The sequence below is a fragment of the Melospiza georgiana genome, chromosome 4 (genome assembly GCF_028018845.1).
Source record: "Melospiza georgiana isolate bMelGeo1 chromosome 4, bMelGeo1.pri, whole genome shotgun sequence".
Lineage (NCBI taxonomy): Eukaryota > Metazoa > Chordata > Aves > Passeriformes > Passerellidae > Melospiza > Melospiza georgiana.
In genome coordinates this window covers 13,646,670-13,667,156 of record NC_080433.1, presented here as the reverse complement: position 1 = coordinate 13,667,156, position 20,487 = coordinate 13,646,670, and the positions used below count along the sequence as shown (strand labels likewise).

Sequence of the window (20,487 nt, the reverse complement as noted above, 5' to 3'; positions counted from 1 at the left end):
ATTTCTGCTGCTAGGTCTTCCTTCCATTCAAAGGACCCCTGCTGATGGATCACTGGACACCACAGATATTCCTGTCCTGGTGGTCCAAGCTGTGAAATGAAACAGGCCAGCAGTTTCTCTTGTTTGGCCATCAAGGACTGCTGAGCTTTCTGTGACCAAACTAGGCACAGCTCTTTGCCTCATGCCAAGCACCCTCAGTGCAGCAAACCAAAGGGAGGCACCTTGCAACCAGAACAAGACCCCAAACCAAGAAAGCAACACAGCTGTAGGGTTTTTCTCTTGTCTTAAATCATGTTAAAAACAGGCAAGCTGGGACAAGCTTCCTTGATGGCAGAGCTGTAGGATGGGGGAGGGCAGTGGGAGGCATAAAAAAAAAACCAAATCCCAAAACAAAGCCAAAATCAATTACAAGATATAAGTATAGCTATTTGGTCTCTAGTTCTCTAACATCAGATTTTGGAGTGGTGAATCATCTACCTCTCCAGCAGCACAAAATGATCCTGGAGAGGCTTCTGAGTAATACAAACCATGTGATGAGTCCCTTTGCTTTCTCCCTGTGATGTAAGGAACAGTCCTTCACCTTTCACCCCAAAATTGCTGGCAGGTATGAGAAACACCCTTTCCTTCTGTAATTACAGAGACTTCAGTCTTTCTTTTTATAGAAAACTCTGAACTGAAATTCACAACTCTGCATTGTGAATATACTGGGGGGAATTACATATATATTTTTATATATATATATGGAACTTTTAGATATATATACACACATATATATGTATTTGTCCCCACCCTCCCTTCCCCCTCCTCCATTCTACCACTTCTTTGCTAGAAGGAGGGAAAATGTTAACTGATAGTCACTTGCAGAGGTTTGTCACATTTATTTTTCTCCTCTCTGGAGCACTTAGGTGATTTGTTTTGGTCCATATTCCAGCAGTTAACAGCCACTCGGAGTGCTCTCTGCAAGCCCAAGCTATGCTGGGATGACAGCCCAGCCTACATGTCAAGGGTGTCTCCTCTTCATTTGACAGGTATGTGTGAGAAATTCTTTTGGTAGCTTCAACACATTTCCCAGTGGCAGCACATATAAATTGATCCAAGCAAACTGGAAGCCTTGAGCAAATCCCTTCTGTGTTGCTATTGTTTATGCAGTGTTGTGTCATGAGACTTGCACAGAAAATAAGAGCACTCTATTTCCATAGGAAAGCCTTCCAAAAACAAAAACAAAAACAAAAAAAAAAAAAAAAAAAAAAAAAAAAAACAAAAAAAAAAAACCAAAAGAAGAAGAAGCATAATCTGATGTCTTGTCCTATGTGAGATAAGGAAAGTCAAACTGCATGTTTATTAGGGAAAAAAAAATGACAAAAAAACCCCCAAAACTGAAACAAACCAAAAAGAAAGAAAAAACTCAAGGGAGACTTGGTAGGAACAGTGAAGTAGTGCATAAGTCCAGGCTTTCTCCCCTTGGCTTTCCTGCCCGCACCACTTCTGCCGGTGAGTTTGTTTTGTTAAGGTGCTTCAGGTCCTGCGTGGTCTTCGAGCCAAGCAGTGACCTCAAGTACTGCTCCTGTGGCTGCCCCTCCCAAAGCGCGCCGACCGTCAGGCTGATGTTCCTCCCCTGGACCCACAGAGGTGCTGCACCTGCTTCCTTCAGCACTCATCCTCTTGGTATATTTGTTCATCCAGTTCCTGGGATTCAAGGTGCTCCAGGCGGTCTGTCCGGCTGCTCATGATCTCGTCTGGGGTCTTCATGAACCTGCAAAACACAGAAACAAGTGCATTCCTCAGGGGGCTCAGCTTTTATCTTCAGCAGATGTTGAGACCCCTGAGCTCTCCAACTCCCAAGAGAATCTTTGCTATATCCTCCCAAAGCCTTGGTATTTCCCAGCTTCTCCCCAGGTGGCTTCCCTCCTCCACACCTTGAAAGGAAACAAAGAAATCACCAGCCTTTACCTTGACTTCTTGAGAGCCTAAATCTGAACAAAACCCACAGATTTCCCCCAAGAATTATATTTATTTCTTCTCCCTTATATTGTTTGCTGTTTTCATGTCAGATGGCAGCTTGGCCCAGGTGCACTCATGTGTGGTGTCTGGTGACAGAGACATGAAAGGTGGTGATGATCAGCATATTTCAAAGCACAAGCCCTTGCAAGGGTTACTGGTTTGTGCAGGCCTGCGTTAGGTAAGTGAGAACAAACAAAAAGAGGGGGAAAAAGCCAAGGTCCAACTCAGAACAAGCTCCAGGAATGGAAAAAGCCCTGAAGGAAAAAGGTTTAGGGCTAGAGAACTGTAAGCAAAGGGAGTCTCTTCCTGTGTGCTTGTACACAGAGTGGCTGCACTGAGGCCTCTGTGATGAATGCCACGGCTCCCAGCACCAGTGTCTCAAGGCAGTAAGTCTGCAGGGTGCTGGGACAGAAACTGCCTCTGGAGGCATGGCAGCAGCAGGGAATGAGAAAGGACATCCACCAGCCTGCAGTTTAAGTCTGCAGTCTTGGTTTTTGCCAGGACACTTGTGCACAGAGGTAGCACAGAAAGGCTCTGCTTTTTCATTTTCAATTTTATGATTGAAAGGAAGAGAGAGTGGCACAGGAAGGATGAAACACTGGTTTCAACACAAATCAGTTTCCCAACTCCCAAGCACTTCTGGAGAAATTAGGATGAAAGATGTTTATGCTGGAAGTGGTACAAAATTTCACAGTCTTTCATTAACAACGTACTGGTTAACATGCAGCAGTATGAAATGTGTTAATTGTAAGAGCTGATTTTATTTCAGGCTGATGATATGCTCAGTGTCCTTGCCCCACTGAAAACAAAAACAACCAGCAGGAGCCTGGTTACTAACACTGACTCAGAATGGTCACTGCTAGAGCCTCTCAGCAAACACAGCATAGCCTGGAACTAACCTTTTGCCTTCCCTTCTAATTTTGGAAATCATGTGCATATATGCATTTAGGGGGAAAAAAAGGGCTATGACTCACTGCTGTGTCACTGCTGGAAAAATGCTGCTGCAACAAACAGTGTTACAGTGGTGAAAACCTTGTATGCAGGAGTGGTGAATCAGTGCCTGGCTACACACTGCACCAAAGCCCACGGCCAGACTGTGCCCTGATTTAAACCCTGTGACTGTCCTGCTGATCTTGCATGACAATGAAATCAAAACACAGAGTGGTCCCACTGCCTTGGGACCCCTTCCATGTGGGGCATGGGCTGATGTGAGCTGCACCACAGGATTCTGGATATTCCTTCTGGTCTGTGCTTGAAGCCACGTCAAGGAAACCACACTGCAGGCATTTCTAAGAGCATTTGATTACATCAAAAAAAACCAACAAAAACCCAACCCAGAACTGCATGAAAATTAAGACACACTATCTGTGATCTATTTTGTTGCAGAAGACACCCAGCCAACCTATTAGAAATCCTTTTCTGACTCCATCTTACTTAAAGCTCCATACAGATATCTGCAGATGACAACTGCCTGCACGTAAAGTCACATTTCCTATTATTTCTCTGCTTGCAAGGAATAGCCAAGAAAGGCACATTAATAACTTGATTTTTTGCAGCTGTTCTTTTTCTCTTCAGATATAAATAGGTCTAAGAAAACAACATCAAAAAGTTTTTATTGGGAATTGTGCAAAGAAATGTTTTGCTGGGTTTTTTTTTCCCAAAGGAAATGAAGTTTATATAGCTCATGTTTTATGCTCTCTGGTGACCTTTGAATCTGTTGGTCAAATTGGCCAAGTCTGACAGAGCAACTGAGGTCTCCAAGGGCATTAAGCTACAATGGTTTTGAGAAAACAGGCAGCCTGGTTGAGAAGAGATGGAGCCCTGTTTTGTGTATGCCCCCACTGAAAGGAAGGCTTCAAGAGAAGCACATTCAATGTTCAGCATCAGGAATTCCCCCAGGGCAAAGCAGTCTTCACACAAGGCCACAGAGATACAGGTACCCTTGGTACTGATGGAGCAACCTTGTTTTAGCTTTCCACCAGAAAAAAAATTTACTACTGAACACCTGAATTTGCCCATGACTGCTTCTTTCCTTCACTCTCCTTCCCTATGTTTCCTTCTAAGAGCTGACATAAACAAGTCATTCCAGAGAACCCTATTCAGCTGAAGGGAGTTTGAGTGCTAATGCAGTTCTGTTAGCTATTTAAGAAAACAAATTCCAAGACTGCCTTCCTATTGTTATCACGTCCAAACACACTGTTAGATCCAGGCCACTGACAGCAAAGCAGTCTTTGGTCTGAGTTCAGTGCTCTGAGGGTCAGATGTGCACTAGGATTTGCTAGTGTTGTCTGAAGAGGAGTGGAGTGCTCTCACTCTCAAGCTTGTACAAGTAGCTCCCTGCTTTAATGCTGTTTCAGGCTCTATTTCCTAAATTCTTGCTGTAGCTGTGCTGATTTATGAACAGCTCTTGCAGCTCCCTCTCTTCCTTCAAGGCAGCACAAAGATGAGGTCATTGAGAGCTTCTCTTCTGCAATGTCCTTGAGGAAATGCCTGATCCCTGCTCAGCTTTCACAGGCAGCTGTGTTTGAGAAGTCCATTTGGAGTAGGTTTTCCAGCAGTTTGACTGAACCCATTTATCTAAGGTCTTAAACAATGGCATAGCCTGCACAAAGCAGTGAAAAGACTTCTGTTGTCTGCACTGATCATTGAGACAAGCCTGTGTTTTTTGTAAATTGGTGGGGCTGCCTTAAAAGCTGGGAAGCACTGCTCTATACAGCTTTTATATGTATGGCCAAGTTCACCTGTGTTATAACTGTGGCAATGAGGTATCCCATACACAATCCCATCTTCCATCCTCAAAGACAACTGTCCATAGAAAGAAATGGCAAAGAAAGAAAATTACCTGAACAAAAGCCTTTGTCCTGGCTCCTTCCGGATAATATTTAATTTGTAGTAGTGGCGTAGGGCTCTGGACATTTTCTCATAAGTCATATTTGTTCTGTTCTGTTTTTTCCAAAAGAAAAAAAGGAAAAAAAGTGGTGAGATGATTCATTAAAACCTTCCTAAGCCCCAAATGAGTGGCAGAACTACCACAGCTGCCTAAAGTAACCAGGACAGTCCAAGAAATTACATGTACCATTTTTTGCTGCTTGCAGGCCCACTCTGCCCCCACAGCCCTCATCACCTGAGTTTTGTGGGTCTCTTTCCACACAGGGCAATTTAAGCAAGGAGTTTAACAAGAATTCCAAGCAAGGCTTTTCTACAGTTTCTTGGCACAAAGAAGCTAACAAAAGACTTAATTAACTACAAGAGGAGACATTAGGTGGAGGGAGATGCTCATGCCAAGTGGGATGTGACAGGCCTGTTCTTAATGAAAACACCTTTTGTAGGAGCCTGGAAGTAGTGGCTAATAGGCTGAATCTGTCAGCAGTCCCTGCTTGGAGCACTGTTCCCTGCATTAACTAGTTGATGCTCACAGAGCACTGTGGGGACTGAGCCTGCTTCTCCTCTTGGTGTAAACCAAGAAACCAGTTGGGTTGTACATCTGCTTCTGAGACAGATCTCCCCTTCACTCTGGGAGCTGCTGGCCCCAAAGGCCATGGCCAGAGCACTGAGGTACACTGAAGTGTGAGATGCTTCATAAAAACCTTCCTCAGCCCCCAGAGGAGATGGCTCTGCTGAAGCTGAGTGTCACAAGGAAGAAGAGATAGGCACTGACAGCAGAACTGTCCCCAAATTAGGGACTTGCAAGAGCAGGATGAGCCCCTTAGGCTATGTCTACACCAAGGAGCAGTGGCTGCTGTCTGGCAGAGACTCCCAGCAGACACAACTCTGCTGGCAAAGTTGTGTCTTAAATTTAATTCCTGCCATGGGCAGGAAACGCCGGACCAGGAGAAGCACGTTTTTGTTCTGGGAGTCTCCATGTCAGGAGTGTGGCTTCATCAAAGGAGACTGATCCACCTGCCCAAAACCCCCAGTAAGAGCAGACCCCTCTGCTTGCCCTGACTACAATAACTCTGCAATGGGAGGTCATCAAGAACTCCTGAGGCAATGGAACACTGACAGGGACAAAGTTTTCCCTGCAAAATCTCCTAGACTGCTCATTGGGAACCTCCCTGAAATACTGTTTGTGCTTCTTCCATTTCTTATATGCTAAAAGGCCACTGTGTTGCCCAAATGATCTGAAGAGGCTTCAGTTTTAGACACCCAGCATGAGACCTGATGGCATGGCCCAATTATTAATGTGCAGGTTGGGTAAGTTGGTAAGTTTCATAAAATTCCCATTAGCCCATATCTCCAGCATGTTCAGAACCACATAGATGACAGCACAACCCTCTGGTATGTCAGCCACTCCTCTCAGAGTTTTGTGTTGTCTGAGAATCTGTCCCATCATCCAGGTCATTAATGGACATAACAGCACTGCCCCAGAATCAATCCCTGGGGTAAAATGACTAGTGGCAGGATTTTGTGCCATTAATCACCATCTTTGCAGCCCAGCAGATCAGCCAGTTTTCAATCTACCTCACTGTATTCTTGTCTTGGTCATTAATTAGTCAGTCTTTGAAGCTGTTATGAGACAGTTTCAAAAGCCTTCCTAAAATCAAGATAAGCTATACTCACCATTCTCCCTGAATCCACTGAGCCAATCATTTCGTTGTAAATGGATATCACAGTGGTCAAAAATTATTTCCCTTTTGTAAATCCATGCTGACTATTCATACATTCAAATGAATGTACTTATACACATATACAGAAATATCTATGCATAACTCAGCCCCAAACTATCAAAATCAGTAATGGCTTTCCAGAGAACAAACCAGGACCTGCCCTCTTAGAAGGAAATACATAATCCTGCAGCATTTGGTGTCTGTCACATGGCAGCCTGTGGAATCTGGGAGCTGCTGCAGACAAGAACACATAAAGCTCCTGCTCTGCAGTACAGAGCTCCTTGTAAACTACATCTCACCAGAATATCCTCAGCATCAGGTTTTGAGAAGAAGTAAGATGCCTTGAGAAGGAAGGATTGTTCATTCTTGCACTCCTTATAATTTTTTAATTATATGCATTTATAACGAAAGGCCTTTAAACCAAACCAACAAGTTGGTTTATATGAAGAATAGGCTTTAGTGCTTCAAGATGGATGCTTTGTATATCTAATGTACATAGAATAAAAGATTCCAGTTTTCCAGTAGTAATTTATATGCCATCTTTTTCTTGCTCCCTGCTTATAACTGAATCCTGTGATGCTACAAGAGGCAAAGGGCACTGCTTCCTTACCTTGTGGTTTCCCCACAGCCGGGCCAGCCCATTGGGATCCACTATCCGAAAGATTTTGGATTCCTTATCTTCCCATCGGATGAAATTTTCGTACCGGCTGTCAGAAAGCAGCTGATAAACATAATCCCAAAGCAACCTACAGTCTGTGAAGAGAGAAGCAAGAAAATAATTAATTTTCCTTTTTTTTTTTTCCCTTGTGATTAATTCTGGAAGGTTTTTGGGTGGATGGATATATAGTGAAAGGAGAGTTGGGATCAGGGCTGGAACAGCTGCTGCGACCTGAAATGAAAATGGCTTGGCTGGTATTGAGGAATGTTTGCAAAATGGACTGGAATATACAGCCCCTTCTGATGCATCCCACTTCTCCTGACACTGAGAGAGCATCTCCATCTCATCAAAAGCTGTGTGAGGTGACCTGCTGGTCTTAGTTGTGTGTTTATGGTTGTACTGAAGCACATAAAGCTCACATGTTGGCCCTGATGCTGTTGCTGGCTGTTTTAGTGGAGAAATCACAAACCCTGCAACCTGCTCTCCCTGCTTGAGGCTGCCCCTGTCTGTGCTAACCTGTGAGTCTAAAGCATGGGCAATATTACAGCTTTCCTTTGTAGGTTCCATGTGATATAAAACTGACAGCTTCTCCCATTTGCAATTTCATTTTTTGTTTTACTTTTTAAGGTTCCTGAAAAGAAACAACACCTAAGTATTATAATTACTTGAGTGCTATTGAGAGGTTAAATACTTTCTATTTGGATAATTGAATTCAAATTTCCTCTTGGCAAACACTCCTTAGGTCGCTAATTAAAGGTCTAACAGACACTTAAGTTTTAGTTTAGTGTTTTTCAGTTTCATGGCAGTCTCTGGAGACTGAGGAAGCCAAGAACTGAGCTGCTCCTACTTCCTGTTTGCAATGTGTGTGTGCAGCACAGAATAACTGGGAATGTGGGATTGAATTGTACAGAGCTGGGGGTACTGCTGCTGTCAGGAACAACAGGGTTTTCACAGCTCAGCTGTCCAGATTTCTGAGGTGGCTGTGGGGTTGCATATTACTCTGAAAGCAATACCAGCCTCTGAGAAATGGATTGTTAAAGTTGTTCAAGGGCTGCCAACCAAAGACATTCAGCTTCTAAATGCTAAAATGGATTCTTGTCAGCCTGTCTTTCTATTCCTGTTGGTCTGTCTGGGGCTGGTACGTGTTATAATGGGCATGATGACATGGGAATATAAAATACTTTTTGAGAACGGACATGAATAACACATTTAATGATCACACCTGAAATGGACAGAGATTTTAAAGTTATTTTCCCACTTCCAAACTTCAAAGAGTATCTCACACTAGTACTGTCTCTAAAACCAGAGTTTAGTTTGCCAATGCCCTTGCTTTATTCTCTCCCTGCCAGTCTTACAAAGAATAAAGCATTTTGTTTTGAAGAGATGGCATCTGGCAAAAATTACAGGTTCCCATTCTGGCTGAAGGGTCACCTCATCCCTGACATCCCCAAGAGGAGGAATGTGAAAGGCAAGAGACAAAACTTTTTGCTAGGAAAAACCTTCTTTTCATTATCATTTTTCATAGAAAAACATTTTCCACAGAAAAATGTCCATCCCTAAAAATTTGGGATTTTTCTAGGTTTCAATTTAAAAAATGAAATCTGGGCACAAATTTCCCTGGACTAAGTGAGAGGTCTGAAAACTGAAGTTGAATTCTGCCACTTGAATTTCTGTCATCCCCCCTCTCACAAATTCACAAAACACAGTTCTTACATAGCCTTTCTGTAAGTGTTTTTGCATACACTCACAGAGAAGAAAAAGCTTATTTTTTACACTTCATTTATGATTCAAGACAAGGGAGATTATATTGCTCTTCTGGTTTGTGCCTTTTAATATTGTGGGAGGTTTTCAGATAAAAGGGTAGTAAGGTCCTGCTTAAATGGTTCTTTGACACGTGCAATTCATTCCAGAACTTTTTCAATGCAAGAAGTGTACAAAAAATGTCTTTTTTAAGTGCAAGAATCCTTGGAGTCAGCTGGAGGGATGGTGCTCCTGAAGCAGCAAGTCAATGTCAGGCTTTGTCATATTCTTGAATGTTCAGGGCAGACAACCTCCAGTTACAGCACACTACAGATCATATTTACAGTTCTGCAGAGATATGATTTACACTCCTCTTTATTTTCACCTCATGATTTGCAATAGGCAATGTTATTTTTAATCTCTCTCTCTCACATTCAAACACACACCCTGGGCCCCCTTCTGCACAAAACCAAAGAAGCACACAAAAAAATCAACCTGAGATGTCCAGGTGGAAACAAGGAGAGCTTCAGATGCTAAGAAGAGCTAGGATTCAAGTGCAGATTTGTTTTTTTATTGTTCAATTAGTTTTCAGGATGGATTCAGACAAAGCTTGAATATAAATACACTTCAAATGAGAGAAACAGATCTGCATGTTGAGATCTTCACAAGAAAAATCCCAAGTAATCAAGGGCCCCATCCCATATTCTCAACTGACTGAGCTGCTCAGACTTGCAGAGGTATTTAGCAGGCTGGTGGAATTCACAAAAAACCCCAACCACCCAAGTATCTGAGACTGCTGTTTGCTTCAACAATAAAACTGAAAATCCTTGAAAATTCTGCTTGGTTCCTACAACCACTTGAAAACTTGATTTCTAACCATATGGCTGTCTATCAGCAAATTTAGATATATGACTCAGTTGCAGTAATTTACTGAGCATCAGGGCAACTGTGGTAACTGTGTCTCAAGGAAATAGGAAACAAAAGGCATTAAACACCAGTAGGAAAGATTCAGGCTCACTGCATTTCTTCTCCCCAGAGCTGAGAGCTCCAAGCACACAGTTAGTTCTCATGGAGCAGCTGATTCTTACCAGCACACTTTACCTGTGTATGAGCTCTGCTTGCATAGGACAAAGCAGCTTTGCTTCCTTCTGGTTTCACTTGGGACACCTTTAGGAACTTGAGCACAGGCACTCAAAGGTTTTTTGTTTGTTTTCAGCCACAAATGGTTGCCATACATCTCTTTCTGCACAGATTGCACAGTAAAAAATACGAGGTGTGGAGGGTTCTCCCTGACTGACAGAGGATCACTAATTACATAATTTACCAGCAGAGACCATCTTTAACAGGACATTAGAGACAATGAGTCCAGGCTACCTGGGAACTCTTAGAGCTTGGATTATAGCAGAGCCCATCTGCAAGCCTGTGAAACTGGTCAAAACCCAAGAAGAGGTGATGCTAGAAAATGCTTTTAAAAGGAGCTTCTCTGCTAGGAAAAGAGGCACCTCTCCAGAAGGCTGCTGGAAATGACAGACAATGTGCTCAGGCACAGGGTGGGACCCTTGGGCTGCCCTGTGCTGGGCCAGCAGTGGGACTTTGATAATCCTTGTGGGTGCCTTCCAGCTCAGGATTCTCTATGATTCTGTGATACAGAAAGTTGCATTTTCCAGGAAGGTCAAAAGTGTGATGTGTGTTTTTAGGAAGGACAGAGGAAATGGATAGAAGGACTTGTACGTGGCTGGTTGTTTTGTAAATGTCAATCACTTGTATGAGGGAAGTCTGGATGGTGGAAATGACTCCATGAAGATTCAATCTCTTCCTTGGCTGTCAGAAGGCCTCTGAAGGAGCTGCTGCATGAGGGGTGTGTGCTGGCTAGTGAGTAACAGCAAAAAGCACATGGATGCTGCTGAGGCCAAGCAAGTTTAGAAGTGTGGGACATTCAATCAGGGAGTTGAGTCAGGGCTGGTACCTAAATTGTTTGTGCATGCTGTGATTTCCTGCCTTTTGGCTAAAATAAGCTTACTTAGAAAGCAACTATGCCTCCCTAGCACAGGGAAACATCATTTCCCCCTAGCACACACAACCCTTTTTTTTTAAAGTGAACTCAGATGGTTGAACTTTGCATGTTCTGCAGCAGATAGAGTTGGGACTGAGAGGCTTTAAGGTGGTGTAGTTGGGAGTGGGTGAATGGCCTCATCAATGTGGAAAGGGCTCCTAAACACTGGCACTTCCATGCCCTATCATTTTCTCAGCTGTAACACTGAGCAAGTCTGAGCTGTGTAATTAGCTGGGAATTAGAGCAAACTGCAGCTTCAAATGGAGAGGTATGGCTACAACCTGGCTAATGCTTCCAGAGGGACTTTTACAGTTATGTACAAGGTAATGATAAGGTGTAGAGTGCTTAGCTGGTTCTCAGATTGTCTGCCATAAGCACTGCCCTACATGTGCAAGAGGCAGCAGTTTCCCACTCCTGCTAATAAAAACCATGTTATTATTAGTTGATTAGGCAGAGTCTTCTGAATACACACCTAAAGAATACCAGCATATAAATACTCCCTAATAGCTATATGATAGTAATAAATATCCCTTAGAATTGAAATACCATCTCAGAATGATCTGTAAATGAAACATTATGGATCTTAGGTTCCTCATATTTTGATATTTGTCCAGCCATTACAAATGACTTCTCCAGTATCATTTGGCCAAGGTCGTCTTCATGTTGCAGTAGTGAGAGGTCTCACATCTGTGCTCCCTAGGACTAAATAATGCTGTTAACAATATAGACATATGCATGCTATCTTTTGTTCAGGATATAACATTCCCCACCACTGAAATACTCCTTAAAGCACACTCTCTATCTGAACTCTCTGTTGTTTAAATGAGACCCTTGGTGCAGAGCTGGCCCCCTTCATGAAGTAACTACCAAAACCCTCTGTAACCACAGAAATGTTTTGTGAGACCCACCCACATCTTGCACTGGAGAGCATTACATAAAAAGTGTTTGATCTGGCTGATGACTGCCTTGGAGCCCAACATGGCTCCACACAGGAAGAGATGCCAAAGGAATGTTGTCATACTCCCTCTGACATCAGTTGAGGCCTTACCCCTTGCTGTGTAGGTTAGCCTAAAATCTCTCCAGCATGATATCATTTGACTTAAATGGTTCTGTGATTTCTACCAGCTGAAGAGTTCTCCCAAACTCAGCCCCATTTATTTTACAAGCTGATTTGTGCTTCAGCTGCCTTTGTTCAGAGTGAAGCAAACAATGGCTGTTCACAACTGAAACTCATGAACAGAACCCTGGAAGTTCTGTGGCACTTTAGTTTCTCTAAGTACACCTGAAGTGTGTGTGAAGACAACATGGTGATGCTCATGGTGTGAGAATGATGACCTGATGTAATTCACAGTCACTGGAGCTGGGGAAGGGCTTTCAGTCCCAGAAAGTCTCTGACCTTGGGAATGTCACTGTCAGAGTCCCAGGAATGGTCTGACTGGGGAGTTTCCTTAAGACATGCTGCAGGAGCATAGTGCTGTGCTGAGACAGAGTCCAGCCTCAAGATCTATCCAAGACATGTTCATTTTAGCAGAGAAAACCAAAAGAAAAAAGTAACCAAGTCTCATGGTTAAGGGTTCAAAAGGCTCTGAGGCCTGGGGGAGCACTGACCACTCCTGAGATGGAGCATCCTGGTCATCAAAGTCTGTTAATCCATGTCCAGGTCACTGAGGGAAAACAGTTTTCTTTCTGTGAATGTTGCTGCTGGAAGCAGGATGGTAAGCTAGTACAGCAAAGCCAATGTTTTTGTGTGGAGAAACCTCTTGACAGACAACTGTTTGTTCAGCTCAGTAAATTCAAGCTGGGGCTGAGCAAAGAGGTTGCCAGATCACACAATACAGCAGTTACATGTTGCTTCTGTCTTGTACCCAAACACTAAGTGGGAGATCAGGCAGAAGGAGAGAGGAAACCTGAGACAGTCATGCTGCTAACAGTTGTACTGTGAGGTTGTAAAAATAACAGAGCAAGATGAGGCCAAGCTCTGTCTCTGGCAATAAAAACTCGTACAGGGAAGGAGGATCCAAAATACACCTCATGTGGCTGTAGAAAAGAGCACTGAAATTACAAGGAATGTGTAATAGATGGATCACAGAACCATTGGATAGGTGAAGACTTTGAAAGCTAAAGACAGTTGTACCTATCTTTACAAAAAATACTGTATTTTTGCTATTTTTTCTTCTTCTCCTCTTCTTCTGCTCCATCTCCCCATCCCCACCAAATAGATGGGCATTTTCAGTGTTATCTTCAAGTGCTGTTCTTTTCCTGCTCTACCACAATGGCAGAAAAGACTCCTGCTAAAGAAATCTGATTCTCTGATTCTCCTGTGGCTTTTCCTCAGCTTTACTACTCATGAGAGGCAATGACTGGAAAAGAAATTCAACCTCTGCCTGTTCACATGCACTTCTTACAAACACCTCACAACCTCTTTGACATCAGAAAACCAGCCAAACACATTAATGATGGGAATTTAACAATTAAGAATGATGTTTTACCTTCAGAATTGTACTTTAGAGAAGTTGGCAAAAGCAGGAATTACTTAATTGTGGCAAAGGCATTCCCAACAAGGGCTATAATTTTTAACCCCACAATGTGAGAATCTCTACTATCTTCTGACAGTTCAGTCTTAGGTTTAGACTTCTGTTTTTTTCCAAGTGCAGAAAATCACTGTCTGTGATAGATTGCTCCCTATGAACCTCACTTCTGTGTTCTCTCAGAAAGCCCAGAGTACTGTGGGAGGTGTGAGCATGGTTGGAGGACACAGCTCCTGGTTTGTTCCCGGGAAGTCCCTCCTGAAGGGACTTCATAAGCCATAAACTGGTGACTTCTGATGGGTCCCTTGCCAAACACTGAGATGTGACCTTCCCCTCTTGTGGTTAAAACTCCACATTGAGACATGGCCAAACCTTCCCTTCCCTTCCCTTCCCTTCCCTTCCCTTCCCTTCCCTTCCCTTCCCTTCCCTTCCCTTCCCTTCCCTTCCCTTCCCTTCCCTTCCCTTCCCTTCCCTTCCCTTCCCTTCCCTTCCCTTCCCTTCCCTTCCCTTCCCTTCCCTTCCCTTCCCTTCGATGGAGAACAGCCTTACCAGTTTAATGTTTGCATTTTAAGGAACATAAACTGATGTGTGTTCTTGTAAGTGATTGGTATTAAAGCCAGATTTAAACAAGCCTGTCTCTGGAGACAGTGAAGTGTCAACACTGTAAACAAACAGTGTTCTCTCCTGGTTTAACTAAGAGGATTCAAAGTGATCCAAGTTTGCTTTGTAGAAGAAAATCTGAATTACTGAAACAACTCTAGCCTGAAGGAAGTGTGCAGTACACAGGGAAAATAAGGGACCTGTTTCCATTAAAAGGCAAATTTCTTAAAAGAAAGTGTAACATCCTGCTGACCCCAAGGGATGCTTAGGGTACTGTGAAGCCACTTATCTGCCTAGCCGTGGGATGCAAATGGATGCTACAGTACAGTAATGAGAAGAATGAAATGTAAATGCCTGAGCTTTCCTCTGGCTTGGTCAGTCCTGGCTTTTGAGTATATCTAAAGAAGCCCAGCCTGCAATTTCTGCTCCCTTAACTGTGCAGTAAGAATGAGACAGCTGTGAAGACACTCCACAGAAAATCTACAACCACCTATCCAAGCCATTGCTATTCACCCATTGTTAGAGTTAAGTGTCATTAGTTAAATTGGCAGGGAAGGCCCACTTTCATGCCCAAATTAATTGTTAATGCCATGTTAAGAAGACTCTCAAGGTTATAATGAAAACTCTTATGAATATGAGCTCTGTGAGCTTGACTGTCATCCACACTTCAGTCTCTCCAGCAGTCTGGCTTTCCACAGGGGCTCTAAGAGACATGGCATGTAGTGGAAATGTAAAAGTATACATTATCATTGTCATATCCAAATGGAAGTGACAGGCCAGCATTACACCAGGATTTTCATGTTCTTGCAGGGCTCCAATCTGTCTGCATGAGCTGCTGCCCTACAGGAAGGAAGGTCAGTTCCCTGGAAAACAGCTACTACCAGAACTTCTACCACTTATAGCTTAGAACTGCCAAAGAACTATTTTGGCTTTCTCCAGGCTGCCAGTCTGTAACTTGAAATTGCTCAGCTGCTGCAACCATCCTGTCAAAGCTGACCCCAAAGTCTGAGTGTCACCCGAGCCCCACCAGCCACTTCTGGGCTGTCACATCCTGCTGGGTTCATCACTCAGGACAGTGGAGAAGACAGCCTTGGCAGTCTCAGGTGGGTACATAGGTAGGCTCCAATGGCAATAGCAATGTTATGTGCTGCCCTGAAGATCAGCTGTGTGTTTGATACACCCCAGATGTGGTTTGCCCTCCTGCTGACTCATGCTGAGCCTGGTGTTGGCCAGCACCCCCAGACCCCCTGTGCAGGGATGCTCCCCAGACATTTCTCTCCCCATTTCTATTTGTACCCAGCACTGCTCCACCCAAGGTGCAGAATCTATCAGCTGGAGTTGTCAGACTTCATCCCATCAGCCACAGCCCAATGCTCCAATCTATACAGACCCCTCTCCAAGGCATCTTGTCTCTCAAGAGAGCCAACAGCATCTCCCCACTTTGGTACCATCAGTAAAATTGCTAAAGGTGCATTAGACTTCTGCATCCAGATCACTGATAAATACATTGAACAGGACTGTCCCCAGAAGTGAGCCCTGTGGAACAGCCCTGTGGAACACTGCCAGCCAGATGTGGCCCCATGCACTACAACTCCCTGAGCTCTGCCCTTAGACAGTTCTTTACCCAGTGTACTGGGAACCTGCTCATCCCACAGCCATGCAACTCCACCCTGCTGTGAGGGGCAGCACCAAAAGCCTTCCTTAAAATGCAGAACAACTACACCCACCACCTTCCCTCAATCCACTAGCTGGGTGACCTTACCATACCAAGATAGCAAATTAGTTAAAAGATATTTACCTTTGTGACTGTCTGTGCCTGATGTCTGCATTATTCTTTAAATATTTTTCAACAATACCCATTATTAACTTTTTCATCATTTTTCCAGCCCTTCTGTGAGGGCTAATGGCATCAGTTACAAAACTTGTAACTAAGTTGTGCTTTGATGCTGTTTTTTACCCTCTTCACTACAGAGGCATAACTGTGCCTCCATTCCCACCCTCCCTCCCTCCCTCCCTACCATCCAGCATATGCCATTGCATAGCAAACTGTGCCTGTACAGCTGTTTTGTACAGAAAGAAAAAGAAACTAATGTGTTGTAAGACATTATAAATAATAAACCAGTGTGGTGCATTTGCAAAAAGGATTTTGCTGGGGCATGAGTAAAAAAAACCCCAGAAGATTATCCTATGATATGACACAGTTGTAAATGTCCCATGGACACATCTGGAGCATACATGGGCACTGGGGCTCTGGTCCTAGTAGCTAAGTAGTGAGGAGACATTGCTGAGGTGCAGTGGTTTGAAGTTTGGTGTCTTTTCATGTTTAAACTCTAAATGTCTATTGTTACAAATCTGACAGCTCAGTCAGCTGAGCTTTTCTTATCCTCATTTATACTTTCCAGAGTATAAACAGAAAAAAATACCAGTTGATTTGCACTTTTTTAAAGCACTGTATTTGTGAAAGGGGTATTTCAGTGTCCTGTCTTTTCCCCTCCCACTGAGGCAATTTTTTCAAACAAAAGACGAGAATCCATGATTCTGTTCCCCCTCCAAACTCTATTCCCACACAAAACAATCAAACCTCTTTGGAAGACCTCCCCATGCTCAGAGCCTACACCCATCCCAGGTGCTGTTCTGTAGATTTCAGCACAATGTGAGTCATTCCTGGCTGATGGGCTCTTACCATGGGACTGCATTTTTGGTTTTGGCCATCAGACTGCTTTCATTGAGATGTCACTTACACATGCCTTGCCACAGGTCCATGGGGCTCATGCTACACCCCTGTACTCTCAGGATGTGTGACACAGTGAGAGGCTGAGGTAAACCAGGAGCAAGTCTGGAGGCAGCCCCCTGTCATGACTCCAGCAGGGCAGGAATCCTGTCCATCCTCATTCCAACAGCAGTCAATGGCTTTATGGGCCTAACCAGTGACAATGTGCTCCCAACAGTTTAAACATTGCCTGGCTTTTCCTCACACTCCTGAAGTGGAAGAAACAAATCCAGCGCTCATAAAGTCAGATACAGCCCAGTTGCTAAGGTAACCCAGCTGATAAGAGCAGCCAATAGATAACACCAGGCACAGGACTCAACTGCCTCAAGATTTCAGCATGCTGTGGATTAGTGAACAAGTCTTTCAGTCCTAGACCTGCTACAGAAAAAGCATTGGGAGCTGGAAATCTCAGGGACCTGCTCAGCAATGTATTCCCCCTCACAAGAAATATCCAGAATTGTATTAGTGAGTTTTAAGTGACTGAATCAAAAGTGAGGTAAATACCACCATGTCATTACCTTAATCTGGATGTTTCTAAGATTGTTTGAATGATGTTTCATTCAACCTCTGTGTGATAAAGGTTAGGATGAAATCAATCCTGTTATAGTTGGATAGTCCCATAACTGCCTCTTGCACCTTGGGGAAGTACCTTTTACAAGATATCAAAGCCCTAAAATCCTTGATAACAAAACCTTCACAGTCTGAGGTTCATGGGAAGTAGAATTTCCAAACTGCTGAAGGGCTAATTTAATCTTGATTTAAACTGCAATTGTGTAAAAAAAAAAAAAGAAAAAAGAAAAAAGAAAAAAGAAAAAAAGGTATCTATTTTCATGCCACAGGGAGAGATATCCTTGGAGATAGTTTGTGGAGAACCAAGATTGACTACTGAGAAATAGTAAGCCATATATAGAATCCTGCTTGCTAGAGTCCAAGTTAGGACCTGATTACCAAAAGCGTTGCTACTTTGAATTAGCAGTTCCAGTAGGGAAAACTCTCCATCACACTGCTCTGCTGAACTCCCCTTTTGAAGGGAGTTTTTAATAGTTTTCATATTTTCACATGCTGTTAAGTAGATGACTACTGATGCCTGAGTTACTTTGTTTATCCCTTGCCTGGTGTATTTACAGGGAATGCAAACTTGCTTCTTGGTCATCTCAACATGATGACCTCCAGTTCTGACAAAGTTATGCAAAAGACTTGTGCATATTGTGTTGAGAAGATAGCTAACCACAATTTTCAAAATCAACTCTAGCCAATGAATAATATATGTGACCTTAATGAGTAATATAAAGATACTTTATGCCTCCAGCTTTGCTAGAAAAGTGTTAAATGGCCTTAGATGAAAAGATAATAAGACCTTCAACTTGAAATCCTTTGCTGTAAAAGGGAAAGTGCTTTACCAGTAAAATTAATATTTTGAAAAACGGTATTACATAAAAAGGTAGGAAAGATTAGTCAGCCAGTGAGTAGAGGTCATTGTTTTGTCTGACAGAAAGCCCAGAGCTTTATTGATCAACCTCCTGAAAAGAGAGCATTGTGTATAGCAGCAAGCAAAAACATTATTTTTTTCTCAGCACCAACTAATTGCATGCTGCATTTAAAAACCCATTCAATCTACAAGTAAACAGATTCATGAGGCTCTTAGGTGTCTTAAGTCCAGGGAAAATTTTTCTACAGTATAAAACATCTGAGTTGGGAACATAAGATGTTCTGGAGCACAGCCTGAGGCTTTAGTCAGCAGCCTACCAGGCTTTCCTAGCAGCTCCTCATCACCATCTCCCTGAAAATCCCCTGCATCCAAGTGGTTAAGCCATAGGAAGTCAAGGCTCTCCTCACCAGGGTAAACAGTTGAGTACTTAGCTCTTGGTAAATCTTTTCACTGCCCAACCCATCAGTCACCCTCATCACGCAAATGGAAGTAATGCCAGTGATCTCTAAAAAGCCCCTTTGAAGAATTCATCTGCACTGATGTACACTTGCAGTTTCAGAGCCACATCTTCACACCTTTCATGGTCTCTCTCACACTGAAGTGGCAAGCATGGCTGGTCAAGCACTTCCACGTTAACTATGGCAGTAAAGGTGAGGACACTGAGATGAAAAACACATTTATGATGACATAAAAAATAAAACACTTATTGGCAAGAGCAGAGAGATGGGTGGGAAGCAGGTAGAAAGCTATTTTCTTTCTAGGGGGCCTAAGTATTGAATTCAACAGCTCCAGTGAAGTTAACATCAGGCACGAAGCACAGGCTGTCTAAATGCTTGGTAGTAATCCAGTTTTTATCACCTATAAATTAGCTGTGAGCTCTTTAGAGGGTGTCTCTACAGTTCAGGGGCCATTACAATCCAACCAGAGAAGCAGTGGCTTGTACCTGTGCAGCAAATGAGCCATGTGAGCTTTTGCAATTAAAGGACTTGGGCACCGATAGAAGTACACTGGCCAATTTATCAGCAGAAATCTAATCAATCTAACCATGAGCTCTGTAATTCCCCAACCCTGGGCCATAAAACACTGCCCTCATCTGAACCAAATGCTTGAACACGCTCCAGGTTTTTCTGGCATTAAATAATTCACCAGCTATTTCAGGTATGCCACCCTTGCTTGTGAGTCTCAGCCAAAACATGGGCCTGAAGGTGAAAACACCTAAATCTATAGGTTTAGCTTTTGGAAAACATTTTTCATGGCTACACATACTTGCCAAGCAACCGTGTTAGGCCCAGATTTCCAAGGGCTTGGGCTCTGTTGCCCTGCAAACCACATAGGGATAGAAAGGATATGGGAATTACTGGGGCTGGTGTCACTGGACCCACTGCACAACGTGCAGAAACCAAAGAAAATTCATAAGAGTAAAGTAGAAAAATTACACCACTACATACTCCCCATATTTTTTCCTATGTAAGAAAATTCATAAGAGTAAAGTAGAAAAATTACACCACCACATACTCCCCATATTTTTTCCTACATTTATTTCAGACTTAGGTTTATTCTTAAAGAATGTTTTCCTCTGGAAAATAAAAAGTAACTGCCTTGATCTCCCAATAACACTTTCTGGGAAGGAAATCACCAGTGATGCGACCAGTAGGGTATTTTCTCTGCCATAACTTTAAGTATATTTATTAACCTGCTGAGAATTTTGTGGGTAATAAAAATCAAAAGGAGAGAGACAAATGTCAGCCTGGCAAAAATGTCAAAGGATTAATTTCTGTAACTCATCCTTCTGTTAGTGAAAGGATCATGGTCCTTGCTGTGCTTGATCTTGACTAGATAGTAAGATATGTATCTTTGGAATTTAAAGTGGCAAATCTTAAGAAAACAGAAAATCTTCCTCATTAAAACTGAGGCAGCACGACATCTGTAACAAATTTAAGGCGTGTAAGGACAAAAAAGAACAAGGTGTTTGTAGCTCTGTGGACATGTGTAATACCTCACAGGAGCTGGGGATCACATCAGGTCACTGCTGACACAACTGCATGGAATCTTTCTGGGTGTGGTGTGTATTTGCATCTCTCAAAAGAAATTGGTTACTGGG

The 20,487-nt window shown here is 43.1% G+C and overlaps 1 protein-coding gene across 2 annotated transcripts in view; it reads right to left on the bottom strand.

The window, feature by feature from the left end:
• Positions 1 to 810: 810 nt before the first annotated feature.
• Positions 811 to 20,487, bottom strand: part of ETV6 (ETS variant transcription factor 6) — a 121,472-nt gene continuing 101,795 nt past the window's right edge. For both annotated transcript variants that reach the window (XM_058022793.1, XM_058022794.1), the window contains 3 exons: positions 7,219 to 7,361; positions 4,844 to 4,944; positions 811 to 1,753 (listed from right to left, as the gene is read on the bottom strand). In XM_058022793.1, coding sequence (XP_057878776.1) covers positions 1,648 to 1,753; positions 4,844 to 4,944; positions 7,219 to 7,361 — 350 coding nt within the window. In that variant the 3' untranslated portion in view covers positions 811 to 1,647. The remainder of the gene's footprint in view (positions 1,754 to 4,843; positions 4,945 to 7,218; positions 7,362 to 20,487) is intronic.